The sequence below is a fragment of the Trachinotus anak genome, unplaced genomic scaffold (genome assembly GCF_046630095.1).
Source record: "Trachinotus anak isolate AG129_WGS33_773 ecotype Australia unplaced genomic scaffold, CSIRO_AGI_Tana_v1 ptg000008l, whole genome shotgun sequence".
Lineage (NCBI taxonomy): Eukaryota > Metazoa > Chordata > Actinopteri > Carangiformes > Carangidae > Trachinotus > Trachinotus anak.
Window position 1 is genome coordinate 5,616,611 of NW_027273859.1, and position 27,713 is coordinate 5,644,323.

A 27,713-nucleotide genomic window follows, 5' to 3' on the forward strand; every position below is an offset into this window, starting at 1 on the left:
TGGGGGAGGGGCCAGGGAAGAACCACTTAAAGATTGGTACAGATCTACCAGATCCAAGAATTTATGTATTTATTTATCACTTTCTTTTATCACTTTATTTAACCATTCGATTAAAGATAGTCGATTAAAGAAAGACATGAATTGTCCAGAGTATGTTTCAGATTGAGCTTTTTTGAAGCTTTTGGAGCAATGTCACAAAGATCCCACAATTGTAAAAATTCACTTTACTCACATGGAAACTGAGGCAGCAGAAATAAATAATAAGTTATCTGAACTCCCTCAGTGTGTAAACAGCACACAAGAACAGAAGGACCTTTGAGTGGATCATTTATTTGATAACCATCACACAAGAAAGTGAGGACATAGGCACATTGAACATGAACGCATTCTGTAGATTGCTGTGTAAAACACATGAGCAATTCATACAGTAACATGAAAAACCCAAAATACAGTGTTGACAAGATAGCACACAGTTCATAATACTCATCAGTGCAGCAGCTAGTGGTTTGCTGCTATTTGTGCCACACACAACTCAACTCAGCTCAGCTCCAGCTCCTCAGCTACACCCACAACCAAATGTGGCTGTGTCACCCATACCTGTCCTGTAGACCTGATGCACAACCAAGGTCATTTGTCTGCAGAGGATGAAGAACGTCACATGATAACAATAATAATAAGTTGGATGCTATGATTGTTACAGTATAACACTTTTTACCAGGTAACCACATGTCTGACATTTTCTGCCATGCTTATCATTTTTATGGATGGGAGTGTCGCTTGGTCAGTGAATTACTTTGGTCCAGATTGAAATACCTCAACACCTCCTGGATGTATTGCCACAGATATCAAAGAGCCACTAGTATGACTAGACTCTTTGTTCCAAGTAATTAATTATAATAAGAATAATTAGGGTCAAAAGATACATTTTTTCTTTATCTCAGTTAATTGCTGAATGTCATAGTTAATCGCGATTAATCATGTGTTTTATCATATGATTAAAATTCAGTTTTTGAGCATTTCAAAACAGTTTTCTCTTGCTTGACGACACATAACCATCAGCCTGTCTGAACTAGATGCTAACATTAGCATGTCTGACGTGTAATTATGAAGATTTCTGATAATGTATTTATCCGTAGACTCTGGGTAAGGATCTTTGTTGGCACACGATTAACACGATAAAAAAAAAAATGTTATGCTCAGTCCTTAATCTCATTGTGATTAATGCGATAATGCTGACAGCCCTAATATAATATTTTGTTTTGTAGCAGACGCCTGGATATAATTCATCATAATTGGTAGTTTGTGTAGTGTTGTATGTTTTACACAATTATTCTGTGTGCCTTTCTGTGTTAGATCAGTGGATAGGGTGACACAGTCTCTTTGGGGTGAATTACTCCCTAATTTGTTTTGGTTTTGAGCAATGCCATTTTTTGTGCGTTTGATTTGTTAATAAAAAGATGCACACATCTGTGCAGCAAAAGAAAAAAATTGTCCGTCACAATTTTCCTGCAATTTCTACAGTGTACTAGATAATCCACTTATCCTCCCCTGCAGAGATACTCATTAGCCGTTGCTACAAGCTAAGTGACATTAACTCTGGATACACTAAAGAGCTGTTGCAGTCAGTTTAAAACACTGGGACATTTGTCATAAGACAAGATGACTCATCATCCTTTGTCATCAAAGTTTTTATAGGAAAACTTAATCTCTGCTGGTTTGTTTGAGGTTGCAGCTGATCTCTTTTCCAAGCAATTTCTCATCATATCCCAAAAGTGGTCAAAGATAAATATCTGAACAAAAAACTGAGCTTCAATACAAAAATATCGATAATATAGCTGACTTTAAAAGCACATATTGGTCAAACTCTGGTAGATAATAAAAACAGAATAACAATTACAGTATCACAGTGAGTTACACAGCATGAACAAATATACAGCAAGTCAAGATTTTGCATTGTAAGCCACAAACATACAGTTGTCTACAACATCTGTTTTGGTTCTTTGGCGGTGACATTAGGCAACACTCATCATTTCATTAATATTGAACAAGCTCTTATAACACTAGTAACACATTCAAATGAATTCACTAGTTATAACAACAAAATTACGACCCACTATTATAGACAGTATAGTATAGACAACCTTTGTCCATAACACCTGAGCTGGCAAGCTTCACATTTCCAATTCATATTTAAATACGTGCAAAGAGCATAAGAAAGCAGTTAATTACCTGTTACCACAGCGCTGTCAACAACAAGCTGACTTACCTATAAACTAGTTACATAGTAGGCCTCCTCCAAGCTCTGATAAAACACAGGAACAATGTTGCACATTGACAAGGGCATAATACATTCAAGTCATACCACACCAGTGACTGCTTTGAAATAAAGATAGCATCAGAATCACCACTTTAACATACATGTAAAAAAAACCCTTCTTTTGTCTTAGTTATGGCCTGTTTGATAAACCTTTGCTTAGCACATATATGCGTGCTATATAAATCATATTTGTGTTTTATGTAGCACTGGAGGTATGGTAGGAATGCAAACACTGCACATTATTTACTTGTAAAATAGCTTTGTCCTGGTTACATTCTTATCAGCTCTGTGAGTATCTTGGTGAAGGATTTGTGTTTTTTATATAATACTCATAAGCAAACATTTAATCTATATAATAATTTCTCAACAACAATAATATCTCCAGATAACAACCAAAAAAATCTCAAGAAAACAGAGAAAAAAAAACATCCAATATTTTTGTTTTGCACAATCCTATTTTTTAAGGGGTGCATCAATGATTTGAGTACAGCACTTCCATAAAATTAAGAGACATTTATCAGAGGAATTTTCAAAGCAGCAATTATGATAATGTCATTTTTTAGTGTTTTGAAGTGGTGCTGCTCTTGATAAAAACTTAACTTAATGTGTAAATTAAATATAATCTCTCTTTAAAATGAAATTTCCTTAATGGCAAGAAATTCCAGGTTTTCCCAGGAAAATCATTATATTATTTCTGGACAGTAATTATTTCAAAATCTTGGAAAAACATGGAAAAACACACTCCAATTATAACAGTGTTAAGTGTACACCTTGGGGTGAGCAGTAAAAATGAAGGTTAACATGCCTCACGTTTATAGTTTCTTTTATGTGCTTTATTCCAGCCTCAGTGGACAAACAGCTTCCACAACAACGCACAACAAGAGTACCACTCCATGTTTGTAAAATAAAAAAAAAGTGCCTGACTGCAAGCTGACGTTTGCTGTGCTGCTGCAGCGTTAGCTACATCCAAGGTTGTTTACCTTTATCAACTCTATGAGTTTATGAGTTTCAAGCTGCCTCCCCTTTTCGCATGTTGTACCAATGTTCAGAAACAAAACCAAGTGCATAGAACATAGTGGGTAGTTCATTGGAGCCTGGGAAATAACAGTGCTAAGCTGGGGGCTGGACTGGCATGACCAAATTTCTACCCATATTTATAATGGATAGCATTTGCTGTTTGCACTCACTAATTGTGAAGACCTTCTGATATTGTCACTGGTGCAGTGTAGATCGCATTAATACTTAGATTCCATTATTAAATAAATGTAATGCTTGTTTAATGTATTGCTCGTTTGGTCATCTTGAGATGGGATGTTTTTCATGTTGCTAGTCTTACCTTGAGCATTTAGATACTATAATAATTCTACTATTTCTAGTTCTTCTCATTGTGTTCTAGCTGTGTGATTTCATTGTATCCATCTAACTCCCTGCAAAATAGAGACATCAGTTACATGCAGGGAGCTTGAACTTGGACCCTATGCAGTGTTATCTCTATGTCTTGATAAATTCTTGATAGTTTGAACTTCTCTCTCAAACTCTCTTTTTAGTGATTTTACACATCTGTCACTTTTCATAAGAACAACTCAGTGCAACACAATCAATGTCTTCCTGGAGACCGTGTCTGAAAATGTGTGCTGTTTTCTCTATATTTAAACAATGTCACATCTCTCCCCTTTTATCACGGCTGGCTCATCACTCTGTCATCCTGACCTAATTGGAAAACATATCATGGCTGCTCCTTTTCAGGCATGCCCTAGCCTGATATATGTCTGTGTTTCAGATTACCGCCCACCACAACCAGTCGGTTTCTGGAGTGTAATAATCTTGAGATGCCTGTTTTAGTAAGAATATTAATAAAAACACTAAATACTATATTAATATACTGATAACAAATGTGGTTTCTCCCCAACCTCCTCTTACATTTATTTACTCTGTCTCTTTGCTTTATTTATTATCATATTATTTGACATTTTCTAGTTGAAACTAATTACTTTGCTTCTGAAGATAACATGAGGTTTGCCAAAGTTAAAGGGTTATTATTTCCCTAATCTCTAATGGCTGGCCTGGGAGACAATTAAATATTACTGATTGCAACATTGTTTATAATTGTTTTCATATGAAGAGAAAGAACTCTCTGGGATTGTAGCACATTAATGTGGGATTGTTAAATGAAATTTCTGATTTGTATTTTGTACTACTTGAACATTTAGAGTTTTTGTTGTAGTATGTTATTTTGATAAGTCGAGCATTTATCCAGTTGGAGGTTAATTATTGTGTAGACTGCTGGAAATTGAGGTAGTCGACCAATAGCTTTTGTGTGAATTATTTCATGATGTGTTTAATAAGGTGTGTATACGCTGATGTTTGTCCATTTGCAATGTTGTGGAGGTAGATTTTGTTTTTATTGTTTGAAGGCACAGTTTTTCAGTGATTGCTGGATGTCTTATATTACAGTATCCATCATATGATTTTGCTATCGAGGCATTACTGTATAAGTTACAGAACTAATCTAGGACAGACATTTATAATGTAGCTGAGTGTGGTGAAGAGGGCCTGGCAGTGAAATTACGAATGACATGCCTTTGAAATAATATTCCACAGATCAATGGACTTCTTTGTTATGGAGAGGGAGGCAGAATATGTTGAGAGAATGGGACATGACGACTGTCGTGGTTGTTCTCATTAATGCAGCATGAAATAATTTCTGATTATGCAAGTTTTCAAGGAAGCTCAATTGACTGTTTCATGTAATCTATGAAGTAGGTTACAATAAAGCTAGAGAGTGTTATGTGACTGACAGTTATGAATGGTTTTAAAATGTATATCATTTCCTTGTTGATTTAATCTCAGACATCCTGTGTTCATTTGATTTCGGACAATTACAACCATTACTGCTTTAGTTGATTGTATGTAACATGATGGTGTTATTATGATGATGAGTAAAATGCAAACTACATTGGGAGAAAAAATAGATGCATCATAAAATTATCATAGAATTATCTAACTTCAAAATCCCCATGTATTTGTATTTTCCTGCAGACTGTCTAACTTGCAATAAACAATTTATTTGCAACATTTCCGTACCAGACCTTCATCAGGCACATGGCTTTCAACGATTGGTTTGATTGGCTTTACAGCCACTCCTACTTAAGATGGCTCCTCATTGTTGAAAACCATTTGCCTGATGAAGGTCTAGCACCAAAATGTTGCAAATAAAATGTTTATGCAAGTTAGACAGTGTCTGGGACTTTTTAATTGCTACTTTGGATCCATTCATCCTGTTGAGATGCACCTGCCTAAATATACATGCAAAGTGTTCTTCTGCTTTGAACCACTAAAAAAACCCTAAAGAGCAAAGGGATCGGGCATAGGGTCTAACCTGGTGGTATGGGTCCTATGCTTGTTGACGCTCCTTTGTTGAAGCAACACATTATAAAAGCATGAACATACAATAGCATGATAAGTACCATGATAGGGGAATTGCACATAATCCCCTGATGCTGAGAAATTAAAGATTTTCCAGAGTCCATTCAAGCAGAATTGAACCTGAGTATATGGCTTCCTGTAGGTGGAGGAGACTGCACCAGCAAAACCTACATCAATAGCTTTTAAATAAACCACTTACTTTTAGTCTTTTCTTATTTTGGACAAAGGACAGGTCTCATAGTGTTAGTCAATGGTTCACTTTTTAGCTTCTGTTATCACTGATAGTGTCCACATGGAGCCACCAGACAAGGATGAAGTGAAGTGAAGTGAAGATAAGGGCAAGACACATGTAACCGTAATAAGGTGACCAATAGAGTCTTTACACATATAGGTGCAAACTGAAGACTAACCTTATTTGGGTATGGAAATGTGTTGCACCTATGCAAAGACTAATGATACGTCCTCTAGAACAAGACATCTTGAGGAATTGGTGTGGTTCTCTGATTGCCTTGTTGACACTGTACTGCTTAAGTGTTTCTCCTTGGTGCATCATCAATAAATTGTGAATGATTTTTCTTTGGCTCACAAGAATTTCCATGACAACCACCATTTAGGTGCGGTGAAAAGTGATGCATGATGTACTGCTTTGTGAAGTGACAGTAAATTGTATAGGTAGCACATGCTGACGTGACGTGCTGATCACTGGCTATAGGCTCCATATGTATTTTTCTTTTACTCAAATACACACGACAGCCTTTATGTCTTCCGTTTGAATAATACAATAAATATGGAGCCAGAGTGTGTAAGACATGTTTTTCCAGCCAATAGGCAATGTTGTTTATGCTGTTCTACAGAGAAATGAAAAACTTTAATAATGAACCTAAAGAATAATAATTTAACAAGTGCACACACAAAGCCAGCTGCCTGTTAACAATACCAGCAAAAGCAGTAATGATACTGAATGTGTTGGTACAGCTAGCACAAAGAATGAAGAGTGAGCAGTTAGTAGCTAATCTTAGACTACTTACATGAAATAACAAGCCATGTTTGAGATTGATGAATGTGTGAATGTTTGTCTGCACAGTTTGCATCTCACCTTCTGGGGCCGTCCTTTAGCCTCTCAAAATGATTCCACGCTCTGGATTTCCTGACAGACATACTGGTGTGTGCTTAGTGTAACAGACTGTCTTGTGTCACTATGTTTTTTGATATTTGAGGTAGTGTGCAAGATTTGCTGTATGACTGTTGTAAGCCAGAAGTTGTTGAGCTGTTGAGACACATGTGTTAGGAAAAATGAAGTTGTTAATTATACTTGGTTACATGACTATGTTATACTTGCCGGGACCAGTCGTGTAAATAATGTCCATTTGTCCGTGACTGAGTGTAGCCAGTTCCTGTGGAGAATTTTTTTTTCCTTGCAACCATTCAACCAATCAAAACTTAGTCAGCTCAGCCCAACTAATATGTAAAACTGATCTGCTGAGTAAACTAAAGTTTTAAAAAAAATACAGTTAATTGTTAATTTGGATGTGCTTAGCTGCCCGAGGTTTGCACTTCCTTGCTCTCTCTGGACTGTAATGTGAAGCCCAATGGAACCCTTGTGTCCGCTGTCTCTGCAGTAGTAATAGTGAGCACAGTGATATGCTAACCTATGGGAGCAATGGCTTAGACTAACTGAACCATAATTGTTGACCATGGCCATTAACAATTTTAAGTGATTACTTTAAAGATGAGGCACTGCTTAGAACTGCGGTTGCAATGTGTAACCATCGTTCCAGACAGTACACTTGTAACATCGGATAGTTAATAGTTTTCTCCTCCCTGGGACTACATTGCACATATTATGGCTTTGTTTGGTTCATTTCTGGGTAGCAGTGTGACTTAGTTATCCCATGCCTGATACATTGAAACTGCCAGTGAACTAGCCCTCTCTGATTCTTCACCATTACTGCCTTTCTTGGGTACAGCTGCCATTTCTATCTCTCGATCTGAAAGACTTCTATCTGAGTGGACCATTGCACACCCCACCCTTGCATTCCTGTTCACCTCCACTGTTTCAGTCAGCTTGTTGTCATTATGGACTCGATTTCTCAGCCCCAAGACAAGGCGGTTGTGATGACTAGTGGCATCTCTGAAGTCAGTGCCCCCACAGGGTGTTTGCACAGGCCTGCTTTTCGTGCCCCACCTGGAAATCGTTCTCCACAGCTGGCACTGCATGATGCAACAGATAGACCTGGATTTGCATACTGCCTGGAAGCCCCTCTTAAAGTTTTCATTGTAGTAGCCATAGATGATGGGATTGACACTGGAGTTGGAGAAAGCCAGCCAGTGAGCAAAGGGAAAGATGTAGCTGGTCAGGAGGTCCAGCTGGTCCCTGCCTAAACCTGCATAGTCCGCCATCATCATTAGGGTCCAGAGTGGCAACCAAGACAGCATGAAAAGTAAAGCCACAAGGATGAGCATCTTTATGACCTTGATCTTTTTCTGTGATATCATTCCTAGACCACCCCTTCTACCTCCCAGCTGGACTGCATTGGCCAGCTGTGGCTCTCTGTTTGCGACCACATAGGAACACAGTTTGACTCCGATGCTTCCATACATCAGGGTGATGACAGTGAGGGGCACTAGGTAGATGTGAGCAAACAGAACTGCAGTGTAGACCTTTCTCATTTGAGGATTGTCAAAGTTTTCATAGCAGGTGTACAGGGGGAGTGTGTTGTTGAAGTCATCATTGTACACCATGTAGTGGAAAGGGAATTGCTCCACAGTCAGAGCCACTGCAGCAGGACACATGATCACCACTGCTAGCACCCAGATGAAGACGATGGCTGCCTTGGCAACAGGTACAGTTGGCTTGGGTTGTAGAGGGTACACTATACAGCGAAACCTGTGGTAGATAAGAAGGGCATTGACACTAACTGTAGCACCAATTCTAACTGATATGTATTAGACCACAGCATTCACTAACCTTTCCACAGAAATGGCCACCAAAGTGAAGACTGATGCAGACACAGACACGCCCTGCACAAAGCCGCTCATCTTGCACACAATGTTGGAAAAGGGCCAACCTGTTGAGAAAATGACAAAACACTTAGTAGAGTACCACTCAAGCTAGTAGCTAATGGGGTGAAATTATTGTTACAGAGTGATTATAAAGTAGCAGGAAGAAGTTTTAGGCTGTCCACAGATTTTCTTGTAATTGGATTTTTAGTTTGGAAATGGCTGAGACAGGTATAGAACTGGGTGAAATTAGGGTGACAGTTTTTTACCATTGTTAAAACACATTTTTTGAAACCTTTCATGCTTTCCTCAAAACTGAAAACACAAAACCCAGTTGACCAACTACATTCACAAAACCTATGACTCTTCTTGCAAAACAGTCAAAACAGTTCTGTTGTTGCTCAAAATCAAACACTGTTTTCAGATCATCCACAAAGTCAATCACAATAAAAACAATACTGAGCATTCATTACCAAAAAGCATGTAGCTCTGAACACTGGATCAAGCACTTGCATACAGTTAGACTCAGTACAGCAAAAGGCAAAAAGGACAAAGACAAATGAAAAGAACATTACACTGTAAGTGTAACTGCATAATCAAACTCAAGAAGTGATTCATTCAGCCTCAGCATCACACCTTTGTACTGGATCAGGCCACAGGAATACATCACAGGTTATGTTCTCCCTTGCCAGGCAAAGGGGTGAGCCGGATGCAGTCTTTGCAGTACTCCACACTTATTTTCACAGCCTGTAGCAGGTTTTCCCTGTTACAGGGTTGTTGGTCATACACCTTGCAGCGCAGTAAAAACAGTGATGAACTCTCCCCCTCCTTTACTGTATGTATGTACACTGAAGTTTTTTTTCAATTGCTACCACTCTAAAATGTACAGAGGCATCTGGCATTCATTGAGAAAACAAAAATCTGAATAATTTTTTTTAAGAAAACTTCTGAGATAATGATCTCATTAATTCAGAGGAACAGAGCAGGATTTTTTTTCCTTAATTGAATACATTATGCTTCAGTAAAAATGAGACAAAATTATTGAATCTGACACATGGAGCAAAATCTCCTCTCACGTCTCTAAAACCCTAAACACATTTTCTCCTTTGAACCCAATTTGCAATGCAACATGAAACTTTTTGCAATACACTGCACACAGTTCTCTATGTAACACACAAGAATCTGACATAAAAGCATTGCTATTTGAAATGCCACACCCATGGACCAACTGGCCAATACACATGCCACCTGGCCAGGCACCCAACTGCTCAATTGTCAACTCATCAATCAGGATGTAAGCAGTATAAAAAGACCACAGGTACATTTTTACAACAACAGCGGAAGCAGAACCGAGAGGAAAAGGTCAAGAGAGGGCGAGAGAGAGAGGTGGAGGAAGAGTGAGAGGTAGGGGTAGAGATGGAGGGGGTGGATGAGGACAAAGAAGAACACAGCTTTCAGATGAAATCTGGGCAACATTAGTTGATTATGTTTTTAACCATGGGTTGACATTGAGAGAGACTAGGCAGAGGATCCAGCCCAACCTGAGCTGATTTACTGTTGCCTCTGTCATATGCCAGATATTTATGCTTGAGCACAGGTACGTAACCAAAATACCAAAATAACTATGCATAATTCATGATTCCACAAATCACACTGTATACATCAGTTGTTGTGTGACACCTATTTACTTCATGAATGGCTGCAAATGTCATGCATTCTATTCTACTGCACAAGAATCCTGCACAATTTACTGTGAAAAAATGTCTTTAGGCTACAATGACCAGTTACTATATTCTTGGTTTATCTAAAAGACTAAGAGGCAAGGACATAGGGGTGGAAGGAGTTGAGTGTTCAGTGAGGCACAAGAAGTGGAAATAATGAACTTCGTTTTGGCAAATAATTCAGTGAGACTCAAAGAGATTTGAAGAGATTCGAGAGATTCAAAGCCACATCATAAGAGACAACACAGTTTTCAATAACATCAGGCAAGTCCGTCTGTCCACCTTGGCCTGTATTCTCCACAGAAACCAAGTGCACATGAAGCAGCTTTACAGGCTGCCTTTTGACAGCAATTTTGCAGAAATTAAAATTGTGAGACATGAATATGTGGGAGTAAGTACAAAATTGAATACAGCACAATACATACAGTACCGCATTTTTCCTACTGTACTAGACTACGCCATATTGACTAATTATTTTGATTGTTTTCATAGAGACTGGAAACAGATGCTAATGTTATCCCACACAAGTTCATTTTCACCGATGAGGCTGGCTTCAACTTCACAAAGACTGGGAGTGGAGGACGAAACATCATTGATCACAGGGCCATTGTAGATCTTCCTGGCTAACAAATGTTTGCCGCCATCACAAATAATGGTGCCCTCCACTACATATCAACCTTGGTCCATACAACACAAACCACATCCTCACATTTTTGGATAAACTGCACTTCAATGTGGTACCGGTGAACCATATGGATGATGCACAGCAGCACAGATGTAATAGTATGGGACAATTCCAGCTTCTATCTTGCAGCCCTGGCCTAAAACTGGTTTGTTGACCACCCACAGTTTCTTGTTCAGTACCTTCCACACTACTCTCCAGTTCTCAATCCAGTTGAAGAATTCTTTTTGGCATGATGGTGGAAGGTGTGTGACTGCCAGCCCTGTATGTGCATGGTTCTTCTGCAGGAAATGGAGGTGGCATGTGATGACACTGATGTGGGGACTATCCAGGGGTGATTATGACACTCCTGGTGCTTCTTCCCTCACTGTCTAGCCAGGGAAGATATTGCCTGTGATGCTGAAGTGGTGCTGTGGCCACACACAGACTGGCGGTGAGATACAGCCTAACTATTTTTCTTTCCTGTTCTATTTTTTTTTTTTTTTTTGCCTGTTTGTATATTTTCCCATCAAATTTCCTTTTCTGTTCACTGCTGTTGATAGACCTTTTTTTGTTACTACCACAGCAATATAGGATGTGATGTACATTTTATTGACTGATTCGATACATGTGGAGAAAAATAAGAGGTTTTGTTTCAACACTATTTCTGTACACTTGAACAATTTCTCTCTGCAGAATTCAGAACTATGATTAGAAGCCCACCAAAGGTGAAAGTGGTTTTGATTGAGCACAACAGAGTGTAGCTGGTTGGACAAATGTGAAATGACAAATGTGGTGATATGAAGTGCTCCATTTTGCTGAATATATTAGTCCTGTTTTCAAAATGTTGTTTAAGCGATTGAAAAAAACTATAAACCTCTCAATGACAATATATATATATATATATATAACTTTTTTATACTTTAATATATATATGTATATATATATATATATATATATATATATATATATATATATATATATATATATATATATCCACATGTACAGTATACTGTATAGTCATTGATTGTCATACCAGTTCTCTTCTCTGAACCTCCTGATTATGGTGGCCACAGAGGTTTCTACCCTTTGTCCTGCTTCCCTCATAGTTATTAATTGTGAACATGAACGTGATCTATCACAGTTGGTTGAATTTCACCCAATGGTCTTGGTCTTCCTTGTCCTCCTCCTCTTCCTCCTCTTACATGCGCTGTTCCTCTAACCCTGAGATTATTTTCCTCCATTGTTTCCTTCAAACTGAAACATTGAACAACCTGTGCACGTATTGGTTTCATCTCATCATTAGTAACAAGTGTGAACAATTTTGAGTCATCGTGTGTAAGCTATAACATCTGTGGCGTACTCGTGTTTAACCACCTGTGGTTACCATTATGCATCGGAAGTGCAAAACAGTGCCCAAGGGTTTTAGTGAGTTAAAAAATATTTTTAGAGTTTTGCAAAAAGTGATTGAGACATGCAAGTTGTGTTGGTGAAAATTTCTTATGGTTAAAAAAAAAAAAAAAAAAGATTCATGGGTTGGAGTCCCAGCTTTGGAATAATAGAGTGGTCTGGTTCAGTTCTATGTAGTATATTTCTGCGTTTCTTGGATTATTTTTGTTAGTGTGTTATTTTAAGCACATTGTGTCTGTCTATACTTCTGACTTAGATGAAGATTGTGACATTTTTTGACAAATTAATTCAGAAAACCAGGTGATTCCAAAGGGTTCACATACTTTTTCATGTCACAGTATTTAGTTGCACACAGTGATAGTAGTTGCTTTGAGTAAGCTGACCCCATCATAATCTGTTTGTGACATCTGCTCCTATAGTAACCAATAAATGAGTGTGAGAGGGATTCACTGTAGAGACCAATGTCTGCTCTGCCAACAGCAGAGCCCATCAGTCATATGACTGGTAGCAATCAACAGGGTGCAGCACCATTGGGCAGACGCTACCAGATTTCAACCTTGGCAGTTGAATAGTGGGTGAAGCTTATTCTGTCCAATAGACTGAACAGACAATGCATGAAATGAAACCGTATTACGGGAAACTGAACCACAGTGACTAACCTTTTTTCCATGAAAGGACTAACATATGCTTGAATGGTAGTTCCACATTTACATTTTGGGTTTTAAGACCAGATGAGGGCACTTAATATGAAGCCGACACACTTCACTTCATTCATTTCTATCATGACACTGTGATAGGTTTGGGCAATAAGGTAATCATTTTCCAAGTGGCCACCGTCAATCCAACAACTGTTGATTGCCAATATGTTTGCACGGGTGTGTGCTTGGCCTGTACCTTTACCTTATCCCCTGTCACCTATGATCTTAAATCTGAGAATCTAATCTTACTTAAACATTAAAGCATATAGGCTACAAATTACCTTGAGATCTTTGATAAACAATGTGCTGGAAAGACAGGATGAACATCTGTCTGACAGTATTTTAAAGAGTCCAATGATGCCAGATGAAAGACGCCTCAAAGTGCAAGGTTCCAAACAATAACATATGCTATTAAATGATCAGGGTGCACAACTGCACATATAGTTTTTGGTCTAGTTCTCAAATATGATTTATGAATTGATGTTGCTTTTCAGCCCAAATCAATCATAGAGCAACCACTAAAGACAGCTTGTCATTTAGTCACTTCCCTGTTTTGTGAAAGACAGAAATCAGTGCAACAAGAATGTGCATAATGTTGATGTGCAGGTCACAAGCAGCCTATTGCACACAGTGTTTCTACCTGTTGTTTTTAACTTTGTTGAAAATGCTCCTTTGTCATCTTTTGACCTGACCTGCCTAAACATATGGTATTTTATAGTACGTGTGCTACCCGTCCCACCCACCTGTTATGGCCCATCTCCAACTGCCAGTTCCTATTAGGGAGTAATTATTAAACAAGTTGAATTCTCAAGGAGGGAGACCATTATATTAGAACCCAATCAACGATAGCTGATATAGTTATTCAGTCACCCAGCCTTACACAGTGACATAGTGAATGTTCAACATCTTACTACTTAATTAAAAGCATGGATGTGAAAATTCCTTGCATTTCCATTACATTATGTCCTTGCACTCTTGAATGTATAATGTAACGATCTACCTGACTCATGATAACATGAAACAAGTTAATATCCTGTTGTTTAGATCAGGAATTCCAGTGTATGATCACAACTCTTCTTCAACACTTCAATTTGCTTTCATTTTTAAATGAACGTACTGTATATTGTGCTTCCAAAAATAAATACACAAAAATGCCTCAAATTATATTAATAACCAATTAAGGAAGCAGATGTTGAAAGCCGAGAACTTTTCTCAACAGACTCCAGGGTGGTTTCCCAGGAGACGACATGTAGTTACCGGGCAACTGGCTCCACCAGTTCTCTCAGCTGTTAGGTTCTTAGCAGTTTTTCAGCAGGCATTTCTCTGTTGGTAGTGCTACTGATTTCTGTGTAGTTGGGGGCACATCATGTTGTCTGCTTGTTCCTGTATGTTGTCTTCTTGAGAGCTTATGCAAAATAAAGCTCTGATTACAGTACTCAACTTCTTTTAGATATGGGATTGCCATTGTCTTTTAATTCTGTCAAAAGCTTACATTAGTTAAATTAACTCCAAATTTGGTGCCACAGGTGTGCTGATGATTTATTGTCATCTACTCAGGCAGTTACTCATCAGGCATCCTTTCAACAGCTGTGACATATGTACGACATAAAATTATATAATAATAAATAAATAAGCACATGCAGAAATAAATAATCAAATACATAAATAAATGTAAAATAATACATTTTGGAAATGAAAAATGCTGTTTCTTCATCTTTTTATTGATTTCTACATATTTTTATTTCTTCATTTATTGAATTATTTATTTATACATTTATTTATTTATGCATTTTAAGATTTATGTGTTTATTTTTATATTTATACACTTTTTCATCTAATTATTTATTTCTGTAAATCTACATTTCGGAATTTATTTATCCATGTATTTCTGTGTCACTATTTTAATAGGGCAGGCAGTCCGAAAATCATTCTAAAGTGGGATTGGTCAGCTGGGCGGACCTGCCATCTGTAAGACTGATCAAACAACCAGTGCAACCTGATACTATTAACTTTACTGTTAACTCTACTGTTAACTTTAACTAAATTAGCCAACCATGTGACATTCACTTCACGAGCTCTATTCGTTTTTCGTTCGTTTTTTGCCATAAATGTGCAAAATTCACCTCTGCTGCTACATAGCCCTACACCCAGACACCCAGTGGATGGTAGGTTCCTGCAATTAACATTTTGTGATTCTAAGTCCAGACTGTGATAACTAAACTAATATGGAGTATTGAACAGAAAACCTAGTATATGAGATAAAAACCTGATCTGTAGACTATATACCATTGTCAGTGATGATGTTTCTTCTGTTGCGCTGTGTAGCTTATCATTATTATTTCCTAACATTGATTATTGCTTGGTCTCCTTACTTAATTGTAGCTCTGGTTTCATGACTGTTAGGCCCACACATACAAGGAGGGAGAAGGTTGACAATGTGGCAAACCCTCGCTGTGCCTGCACAACTTCATTCTTACAGTCACTGCCTCTGTTGTCTTGAGGAAAAGAAATGTGGAGTTAGTCCTCAAACAATATCAAGAGGCTTGATGCTGCAGGGTATAGTGGAGAAATGTCTCACATTTTAAGGTATGCAAGGCATCATAACTACAGTGTGACTTGCTTTTAGTGGATTTAGTGCTGCAAGTTAGAAATTGCACTTCTAAGTGTAATCTGTCTTCTCTTTTTAGGTAATCAGACAGTGGGCAAACATTATGATGTTTGATGTTTTAAATATGGACCCAAATGTTCCTTTTGTGATTCCAAAAAAGTCACTGCAAAAGCCAAAATGTGGAGGTCTGCATGTATTGGTTGTAAGGTACCTTAACTTAAACTTTTATTTAGTATGACGTTCCTTTTTAAGTTGGTAATACTATAGTGGAAACCCAAAACAAGCTACAGATAAGCCCCCCTCTGAAAGATACCCCCAGGAGAGCCCGAGGGGGGGGGGGGGGGGGGGGGGGGGGGAATCAAGTGGATCAAGTGGATCAAGTGGCCTCAAGCCAACAACAAATCTTTGTGGTCACAGTTTGAGGATGACATATGTAAGATCACTGAGATAATAGCCAAGTGTATTGCTGTCTCGAGGCTATGACATTGACATGACAGGTTTGGCCAAATTGAGAGAAACAATGCTTAGCCAACCTACAAATTGAACCATCAGGCCAACAAAATACAAGAACTTCAAATCCTGAAACACAGAACAAGGTAGCTAGTGAAGAGGAAAAGCAACCACTTACTGAGCTCCGCAACATCATGAGAATGAAGCTCATGACTCTAGCTCTTGGGGGAGAGAAAGAGCAAGGAAACATGCTGCTTTTATTTCCAACCTTTTCAGATTAACCAAAAAGCTACTGGGGGACAAGCACAGTAGCAGCCTCAGTGGCTGTCCCAGGTCCAAGCAGAGTACCATACACAGTGTACAAGCATTGCCCAAAACTCCTTTGGCACTTTTGGAACATCTTAAGAGTGATCTGGTGCAGGGGGAGTGTAGCCAATCAGTGGAGGTGTGCTGAGGGGGTCTGGACCCCCAAAGAAGCAAACTCAACAGCCATCAGTCAGTTCAGATCCATCTCACTGCTAAGCATGGAAGGCAAGATATTCTTCAGTGTCTTGTCACAAGCAATTGAGTTCCTTCTGAAGAAAAATTACATTTACACTGCTGTTCAGAAGGGTGGGATCCTGGAATGTCCAGCTCTATGTGACACACTGGCATGGTCACACAACTCATCAGAAAAGCACAAGAAAGAAAAGGGCCTTTATGGATGACCTGACTGTCACTACAACATCGGTCCCAGGCAGCAGGTGGATACTTCAAGGCCTAGAGAAGCTCCTCAACTGGGCAAGGATGAGGTTTAAGCCAACAACATCAAGGTCCCATCAAGAAAATCAGTGAAGAGCTTGGGGCCTGCCTCACCAAGGAGGACAAGTCAAGCCTTGACAAGTCAAGGCCTGGATTTACCAGCACTCAATATTACCCTGAATCTTGTGGCCTCTGCTGGTGTACGCGGTGCCGTGCCACTGCAGTGCCACTCTGTATGGCACAGGCAACATCCTACAGCTCCCACTCAATGGCCTTGCAGAAAAGTTCATGTTGTCACAGACATGAGAAGCTCTACAGTACAGAGAATCCAGAGACTCAAAGGTGTCAGCCGCAGGCATCCACGTTCGGACAGGGAGGAAGTGGAACGCAGGGAAATCTTTGGAGGTGGTGGAATTACGACTCAGACAGAAGGCACTGGTGGGGTCTGTCGCAGCAGGTTGAGCGGACATCATCTACTTCTCAAATACCAGGGTCAACAATATTCTGGGCAAGGAGCATTAACATCTCATTCAGAAGGAAGTGCGAAGAGTGTGGACGAGGTGGGAAAGTGCAATGCAGCACAAGATCACATGGTCTAACACCTGGCAAGATGACTACCATTGGATAAGGTTCCTGGTCCAAGCTGTTTACAATACAGCACCAAGTCCAGCAAACCCTTCATGTCTGGAGCATGAGTGAAACACCTTCCTGTCCACACTGCATAGAAAGAGGCATGTGGAACACCTTCTCAGCAGCTGCCCAAAAGCCCTCAGAGACGAACTATATCACTGGTGCGACAACCAGGTCCTAAAGGTAATTGCTGACAGCATAGAAACGGCCATCAAAAACCAGCAACACAGACAACTCAGTGCCACATCCAGAAAATATGCCAGCCTCAGTAACAACTCAAGAACATGTGCCCACTTGTGATATCATTGATCTAGATCCAACTGAGGAGAGAGGTTTTGCTTGTCTGTTAAATTAAATTTACGCATAACATTAGATGATGTACAACCCTGTTTCCAAAAAGTGGGGACACTATAAAAAGTAAATAAGAACAGAATGTGATGATTTGCAAATCATGTAAACCTATATTTAATTGAAAATAGAAAAAAGGCAACATATCATGTGTTGAAATGCTGATATTTTGTAGTTTTATGAAAACTTTATGCTCAATTGGAATTTGATGCCAGCAACACATTCCAAAAAAGTTGGGACAGGGGCAACAAAAGACTGTAAAAGTTGTGTAATGCTAAAAAAACACCAGGTTGAATATCTTACAACTGATTAGTTACTTAAGCAAGGTCAGTAGATGATTGGGTATAAAAAGAGGCTCCCAGAGAGGTAGAGTCTCTGTGCAGTGAAGATGGGGAGAGGTTCACAACTCTGTGAAAGACTGTATGGACAAATACTTCAACAGTTTAAGAATAATGTTCCTCAACATAAAATTGCAAAGAATTTGTGAATTTCAGCATCTACAGTTAATAATATCATTAAAAGATTCAGAGAATCCAGAGAAATCTCTGTATGCAAGGGAGCTCAAAAACCAATATTGGATGGCTGTGATCTTTGGGTCCTCAGGCAGCACTGCATTAAACTCTACCATGCAAAAAAGAAACCATCTCTAAACATGATCCAGAATCGTTGCCGACTTCTCTGGGCCTGAGCTCATTTAAGATGGTCTGAGGCAAAATGAAAAACTGTCCTGTGGTCTGACAAATCAAAATGGACGCTGCATCCTCAGAGCTAAAAAGGAGTGGGACCATCCAGCTTGTTATCAGTGCACAGTTCAAAAGCCAGCATCCGTGATGGTGTGGGGGTGCATTAGTGCCCATACACATCTGGGAAGGCACCATCAATGCTGAATGGTATATACAGGTTTTGGAGCAAGATATGATGCCATCCAGGCAACATTTTTTTCAAAAAAGGCTTTTCATATTTCAGCAAGATAATCCCAAACCACATTCTGAGCATATTACAACAGCATGGCTCTGCAATAGAAGAGTCCGGATATTAAAGTGGCCTGCCTACTGGAGGTTGAGTCTGGCTTCCTCCTTGTATTGCTCTGACCAGTCCCTTATGTGGACATATTGTACAACACCTTGCCCCTGTACAGCCTTAACTGCCATCTTCTCCTCCCAGTTCTGCTTCATTAGATCGAGGGGCCCCTGGACTGGCTAACTGTAGGGCAGCTCAAAAGGGGACAATTTAGTGGACACCTGAGGCACTTCCCTGTAGGCAAAGAGCAGAAAGGGTAACCACTTACTGCAGTCCTTGTCCGTATTAGAAACAAACTTTCTGAGCATCCTCTTGAGAGTTTGGTTAAATCTCTCCACCAAGCCATCTGTCTCTGGGTGGTAAGATAGCAGAAGGGTCCTGATAGCAGTTATTCCCAACTTATGCAGCAGGCTCATTAGACGGGACGTAAAGTTGGTTCCCTGGTTGGTCAGGATCTCCTCTGGGATGCCTGTCCGAGAAAAGAGCTGGACAAGAGCACTGATCAGTTTTGGAGTGGTGACCAGAGGGAACCACATACAACAACAATGTAGTGATATCCTGTGTTTTTCCAGGGGGCCCACAATGTCAATTGCAATCTGCCTAAATGGGGTGGTAATCACAGGCATGGCTTAGGATAGCACTGTTTTTTTGACACTCTGGGCATGTTTTACAATATGTCTGCACATCAGTATACATTGAAGGCCAAAAGAAGAACCAATAGGCTAGCTTGAGATATATCTTGTGGTGACCTAAGTGTCCCAGGGCATGGTATGTGCAAGGTGCAGTATAAGTGACTTACAACTACCTGGCATCACTAACCACCTGCTGCCTAGCTCCCTCCCCTGATAAAGGATGCCATTGTGAAGGACATACACTGACTTGCCAGTTTGGGGTGTGTGATAAGCAGAGGTTAAAGGATAGTTCGGGGTATTTGACATGGGGTTGTGTGAGGAAGCCATGTATAGTCCGTGCATACCTGCAGGAGATTCAGAGCAGCATACTGCCAGTTTAGAGAAGCAGCAGGGACCACCGGAACACTAGCAGAGCAATGTGCTGCTATACATTAGGCCAGCAGAAAAAACGTGTTTTAGGCACTATTAAAAGATGCCTACCGAAACAATCCAAAATCTGTTCAAATTTAATTCATTTAGAATATTTTCAGCGCTTTATCTTCCCATCAAAACATCACTTTTCTTTGGGACTACATTTTTCTGAACTACCATATTCCTAGGCAAGACAAAGGCAAATTTATTTGTATAGCATATTATCATACACAGATAACCCAGATAATATCTTATTAGTGCAAGATTAAAATATTAAATGAAGGAGGTATAGAACAGAGCAGTTTTTAGCTTCTTTTTAAAGCTTGGCCAGATATGATGTGCACTGGGAGCTGGTTCCAGCAGTGGGTAGCATAGTGGCTAAAAGCTATTTCACCCTGTTTGGTTTTAACTCTAGGCACCACTAACTGACCAGCTCCTGCAGATCCTAAAGACCTACAGTATTAGGCTCATATTCATTGAACATTTCAGAGATATATTTAGGGCCAGACCAATTTGTGACTTGTAGAGAATAAGAAAAACTTTGAATTAAATTTTGTATCTGACTGGAAGCCAGTGCAAAGTCCTGAGAACTGGAGTAATATGCTCTCTTTTCTTAGTTTTAGTGCAGCATTCTGAATAAGCTGTAGCTGTCTAATGGTATTATTTGGTAAACCAGTGAGGAGAGCATTGCAATAATTGACTCTATATAGACTCTATATTTATGACTCTATAAAGACATAAATAACTCTCCCTAGGTCTTGGTTAGACACAAGGTCTCTGACCCAAGCTATGTTTTTAAGATGTGAAAATGATGCAGATTTATTATAGCTTTGATGTGTTCACTGAAACTAAGATCTTAATCCATGATTACAGCAAGATTTTTAACATGGGTTGAAGTGTTGAATGCTTTAGATTCCAGGTAAGCACTAAGTTGTGGCATTCCTTAGAACTACCTCAGTCTTGTTTGTATTTAATTAAAGGAAATTTTGTTGCATCCAGCCATTCACTTTTTCAAGGCACAGACACAGAGTTAATGGCACTGAAATCATTTGGTGAGACAGCTACATAAATTTGTGTGTCATCTACACTGTTATGATAATGATAATGTATTATGATAATTATATGTCCAAGAGGGAGTATATACAGGTTGAACAAAAGGGAAATGGATTCTTGTGGCACTCTGTATGGCATAGTGGTTTTCACCGATTCATGAGTACCAATAGAGACAAAACAGAGTGAGAACTGTTCCTGAGCGTCCAACCAAGTTTTCTCATTTGTCTCGCAGTATTTCATGATCAAAAGTATCAAAAGTTGCACTAACAAGACCAGGACAGTTATTTTTTGTAAGTCTGTATTTAGGTGAATGTCATTTAGTACCTTTATGAGGGCAGTTTCAGTACTGTGATGTTGATGAAAACCTAATTGGAAGTTGTCATAGTAGCCATTTGTGTTCAAGTAATGTCATTACTTATGATTCATTACTTATAAGTAATGTCAAATCATTCAACTGATTTGGTTAAAAATTACTTTCTCAATTGCCTTGCCTAAAAATGGAAGGTTTAAGATTGGCCTATAATTTCTAAGTGCAGAGGCATCAAGAAACATTAAAAAAAAACATTACAAATTTGGAGGGGCTGAATCAGGGAGAACTGATGCACTGCAGTTGTTTTCCAACCATGTTTCAGTTTAAAGCATAGAATCTAACTGGTATGAGGAGATAATATCATTAACTAATGTTGGGGAGACTGAGGATGATTCTGATGCTGCTGTGGAGCTGGGGGAGGTGGGGGGCATTGTGGCTGTGATTGTAGTGTTGAAGGTGGAGCTGGTGAAGGCAAACAGGAGGGTGAAATTAGGGGAGAGAAAATCGAAGTAGGGTGGGGGTTGAGTTGAACCCCAGCAGTGACCAGCTTTTTTATCTGGTCAGTGAATTGAAGAGGAGGGAGGAGGGGGAGAGGGCACCTGGAGAGGACGCTGACCTAGGTGGGGTTTTGGGGTTTAAAGAGGGTAAATCCCCACAGGCACCTCTTAGCTCTGATATCTCTCTGAAGGCTCACTTCAGGTGGGGGCTGGGGTGGCTGTCTTTCAGAGTTTCTGCCACATTGTGTTGTGTCGTGTCTTCCTCCTGTGTTGATTCCTCTTGTCTCTTGTCGTTGGAAGAGGGAACAGATGGTTGATGCAGAAGGAAAAATAGGTTGTAGATGAATAGTTTTATTCCTTACTTGTTCAGACAAAATCCACCTACCTTAAAAAGGTGTCTGCGATCCCAGACAAAGTGGAAATTGTCAATAAAGTGAATTTAGAGGACAGTACATGCATTTGAAAGCCATGTAGAATCTGCTTATTCTCTCAGCTCCTCTTCTGACTGGTGGAAGAGAGCCACTGATAAACACCTCACTATTCAGAAAGCTTACAGTGTTCAACAGATCTGTAAAGTCCTGTTTCAGTATTTCAGACTGCTGCTTCATGACAGGGACATTGGTTTCTGTGTGCAAAATTATGTTTTTCACGTTTGGATGTGCAGCCATAATATGTTGGATTATTTTTGTCATATCAGAGACAATATCCTAGGGAAGTATTTTGGTGTTTTTGCTGCACATGCTTCTCACATCTTTTACAGCAAATTCACCCACAGTCAGAGTTTCAGGCCCAGTCATTACCTTTGCCTGTAGTCTTTCGCTGATTTACTCTTATCCTTACCCTTCTCTGTGTGGATGAAAGGTTGTCCATGTCATCAGACAGAGATCCAGGGTCCTACAGTAGTGGAGCAACTCTGCTCTCAAGTTGCATACTCAGTTTTTCAGGAGGTTCGCTGTGAGATCTTCCTTTCACAGCAGTCCACGTCTGTGTTGAGAACCCTCAAAGAGACTCGCATACCTCAAGAACTTGTTGGCCAGAGGCTTATAACTGCTAAGCCCCTACCCCTAGACCAACCAAAATCTTCCATTTCCATTTCTTCATTTTCAAATAATATGCAACTCTACTGCTAGTTGTCATGCGAACAAATATAAATTATTAAAGAAAACATAATTTTCCAAGTAACTAACTCAAATAAATCCTAAAATCTCACCACAGTTTTATTAGGTAACATAACCCATGACCCAGTTACACATGGTATCATCTGCCATCAGTGTGCAAGTTTCTGCTGCTTCTATATTAGACAGAACTATGTAGGAGCTCTGTTTCAGACCCCAGGATTGTGGAGGAGAGGAACATCAAAATATGCTGACAAGAGTATAAATAAACAGACCTGAATTGACTGTGATCTGTGACATGATACTTCTTTGTCATACATATTACTGCAATGGATCTGTGTGAAGTTGGAATTGTAGTTTTAATGTGGTGTGTGCACCAACCACAATGACAGAAGGGAATTATGTGTCTGAAATACCATTTGTAAGTGTATTACTGAGTGTCCTCTTTACCAAGTGCCATCCGTAATCAGTGACGAGATCTTCATCACATTGTACATGTTCACACATCCATACATTACATACATTACTGATGAGGTTATTGCCAAAGTGTAATGAAAATGATGTAGAAACTGTTTTGTTTGAGTTGTTGTTGATTCAACTAGCCAGCCTGATGAGGACTAAACGTATTGTTACAGTTTTTGTCTAGGTGAAGCTCAATAGGCTTAATTTTTTGTTGTTTTGTTGTTTTTGTTGTTGTTAAAGTGGTGTTTAGCAGTGGTGGAAAGTAATAAAGTACATTTAGTCTAAGTACTGCACTTAAGTACAATTTTCCAGTACTTGTACTTAAAATTTTATGCTACTTTATACTTCCACCACATAGAGTGCCAATGAATATGTGTTGACACAAGTGTGTCTTTGGTGAGTGGTTTAGTAGGGACGGTACACAGAAAGCAGACTCTTTTTCCCCAAAATTGGATCAGCGGTCTACTGAAAAAAGCGATCCAAATGTGTGTAAGTACTGCCAATCATTATGGTCATTGGAAAAAAAAATGTCCCTAGCTAGAAGAAAAAAGCAAAATATACCATGTGAAGTCAGGCTGAACTGGTGGCTCAATTTCAAATGCAGGTTAAACCAATGCACATCTGAAATTGACTTGGGTTGTGCTCCATTCATGTCAGACGGCTCTATGAAGCTGATTGGGTGTGAGATGAGAATTCCAGTAGGAATTGTGAAGGACTCATGAGATTAGCATACCTATGTGAGGGAGACAATCCTTCCCTTTTCTCCAGGTTCATACACAGGGAGCTGTGTTCCAGTTAGATGGATGGGTCTGGAAACCAATTTCATGCCTTTGTATGAAAAGATTTTTTTTTTTAATGCGATATGGTACAAGGGAAGGCGGAGGTTGGTGTTTTTCCCGAACTGCAAGTTGATGGAGTTGACATCATTTTAGGAAACGACCTGGTAGATCGTCGTGTGTGGCCAGATGATGTAAGACTGGACAGTGTACAAATACCTGATGTGTACAAACACAAAAGATATGTGCTTCATCTTTAAACCCTCCAAATGTCACTGAGCCAGAGCAGGTGGTTTCTACAGCCTTTGCTTCAGAAACGTAACTTCAGAAACGTAACATAAACGTCACAGTTTGTGCCATGATCAGTGCAATGACTGCTGCAAAAAAGTATTGATTGCTATTACCAATGGATCTATTTCTCCTTCAGAGCTGGTGAAAGTAAAACAAGCCATATCTGTTCTCAGGCTTCTCCCTTTCTCTTGGTTAGTAAACCTGATTCCACACATGGGCCCTAAAGGGTTAATGTAGTGACAAAGTCAGATTCCTTTCCTCTCCCTAGGATGGAGGATTGTGTTGATCAGTTGGGAGCAGCCATATAGGTCAGCAAGTTTGATCACCTTAAAGATCTCCCATACTCTTACACAGTCATGTGTAATGAACTAAGTTGTTTGTGGGTTGGAGCGTTGTGCTGTTTATTTGAAAGATGTAGTGATGTAGTGAAGAGAGTGCAGCCGCTATTTGACTGTCCAAATGTGAGTTTGTCAAAGCTATTTAGGAAAGGTTGTGGGGCAAGTGGAGGTCCATCCTATTAATGCGAAAGTTTTGGCAAAACAGGCACTCCCTGTTCCAACCACCAAGTGGGCGCTGTTGCATTTCCTCTAGATGGCTGGTTATTACTGTAAGTTTTCCCTCTGTAGTGGCCACACTGACTGAGTTGTTGAAGGGTGATGTTAAATATGTTTGTTCTCCAATTCGTCACTAGGCATTTGTCCAAGTGAGGAGCCTGTTGTCGTCAGCTCCTGTGCTTGTGGTTAAAGTTAATGAGTGTCTAAATCCTTTCCAGATCTTACTGCCACACCAGATTCACAATGACATCCTCTCTGTATAGATATTATAGAAACTGCTAAAGCATGTTATATTCACTTAATGCAGAGTTGTTCAGCTGTAAACCACTTTACTAGGATTAAGGCAGGGCTAAAGTGGTTACTGTAGGTTGCACAATGAAGGAAAAAATAAAATTAAAATAAATACAAGGTCATAAAACATATCCAGGACAGCCATAAGTAAAAGATGACACAGGTTGTTAATGTGGAGACGTTGCTTGAATCATACAGGAATATAAATAATCAGGTTATGTTCTACTGTCTATCATATCCTGAACATGATTTTGAAAAATGGATGGCGTTGACGGCATGACACAGAGCAGAGGTAAAAATTATTATTATTATTATAAAATATACGCTATTATTGCAATATCTATTGAAAATTTAAAAAAAACTATAATAATAATGCTATCAGTCAAATTGATCTTAACTTTCTTTATTTTGTGTTTTGTCTCTTTTAGCAAATGAAATACGAGTGTAGGGAGGTGGAGAGTCTGTACCACCAAAAGACACACAAAAAGAACAATTACACTTGACGGATAATAATAAAGTAACCAGATGAACTGATAAACAAAAGAGCTACAAGGCTGAAAATCTGCCATCATGATATTATCTTATATCTTACTTTTATTATTGCATTGTATTATTATACAATCCCCATCTAGGGCACCAAAATGTCCACAAAGAGCTGTGTGAACAGGCACAAATGAACATCATCATAAACATGCAGCCTAGATGTGCCTTTTTATGTCGTACACAGAGTTACCAAGAGCTCAACTGGTACTGTTCAGACTTTCAGGCACGTTCAGGCATCAACATGTGTCTTCAGTGATCCGATCACAAGTGGTCACCTTGAAGTAGATCTGTTCTCACCTGCTTTAAAATATGTCTCTACATGCGTCTCAACTGACCACTTATGATCAGATCTCACTTCCCCGCTTCATATGCAAAAGGGGTGTGGAAGTGTTGAGTGAATCAATGTGCTGTGCACAGCTGTAATGAAATAAGGCTCACTACCTCTGAATGTGGTCTGAGTGATTGGATCTCAAATATGTCCTCAATGCGTCTTTGGTGCGTTCATATCTGTACTTAGAGCTGTCCACTTGTGATCGGATGTTAATACCAGGCCTGAACAGGGCCTATTATCTATTACAAACCTTGAATGTTTTTAAATGAGGCACTAATGCAACTAAGCTGTGCCACTTCCTTTGTCCAGATATTGAATCTGACGGCTGTTATTAATACTAAATCTGGTCAGATGAGACCAAAGTTGAACTTTTTGGCCTAAATGCAAAGCGCTATGTTTGGCGGAAAACTAACACTGCTCATCACCCTGAACACACCATCCCCACTGTGAAACATGGTGGTGGCAACATCATGCTGTGGGGGTGCTTTTCTTCAGCAGGGACAGGGAAGCTGGTCAGAGTTGATGGGAAGATGGATGGAGCTAAATACAGGGCAATCCTGGAAGAAAACCTGTTGGAGGCTGCAAAAGACTTGAGACTGGGAAGGAGATTCATCTTCCAGCAAGACAATGACCCTAAACATAAAGCCAGAGCTACAATGGAATGGTTAAAATCAAAGAATATTCATGTGTTAGAATGGCCCAGTCAAAGTCCAGACCTAAATCCCATTGAGCATCTGTGGCAACACTTGAAAATGGCTGTTCACAGACACTCTCCAGCCAATCTGGTTGAGCTTGAGCGATTTTGCAAAGAAGAATGGGCAAAGATTTCAGTGTCTAGATGTGCAAAGCTGGTAGAGACATACCCCAAAAGGCTCGCAGCTGTAATTGCAGCGAAAGGTGGCTCTACAAAGTATTGACGCAGGGGGGCTGAATACATATGCACACCACATTTTTCAGAATTTTATTTGCTTAAAATTTTGAAAACCATGTAGCATTTCCGTTCCAATTTACAATTATGTGCTACTTTGTGTTGGTTTATCAAATAAAATCTCAATAAAAAAATATTTAAGTTTGTGGTTGTAAGGTGGCAAAATGTGAAAAAGTTCAAGGGGTATGAATACTTTTTCAAGGCACTGTATATGCACATAGCCGACCCTGCACATAGTTTTTGTTCTCTTTCAGTCTTTCACTGTTGATGGATTTAATATTCTATACACTGCAATTGTTTTGAAGTCGATGGTAAAAATGTACACCATTACATTTTGCTCAGACTAAAGTGTATGCGTTTGGAGGTAGAACCTCCTTCAGTCTAATGCAATCCAATCCAATAGAGCTGAAGCAAAAATGCTCTGAGTGTTACAAATTAAATATAATAAGTTTAATAATGGTGTTATTATAGCAGGGTTGTTATATTGAA

The 27,713-nt window shown here is 39.4% G+C and overlaps 1 protein-coding gene across 1 annotated transcript in view; it reads right to left on the minus strand.

The window, feature by feature from the left end:
• Nucleotides 1-7,444: 7,444 nt before the first annotated feature.
• Nucleotides 7,445-27,713, minus strand: part of npffr1l2 (neuropeptide FF receptor 1 like 2) — a 35,961-nt gene continuing 15,692 nt past the window's right edge. Inside the window, exons 3-4 of the mRNA XM_071482064.1 lie at nt 8,712-8,811; nt 7,445-8,630 (exon numbers count right to left, since the gene is read on the minus strand). Coding sequence (XP_071338165.1) covers nt 7,625-8,630; nt 8,712-8,811 — 1,106 coding nt within the window. The 3' untranslated portion in view covers nt 7,445-7,624. The remainder of the gene's footprint in view (nt 8,631-8,711; nt 8,812-27,713) is intronic.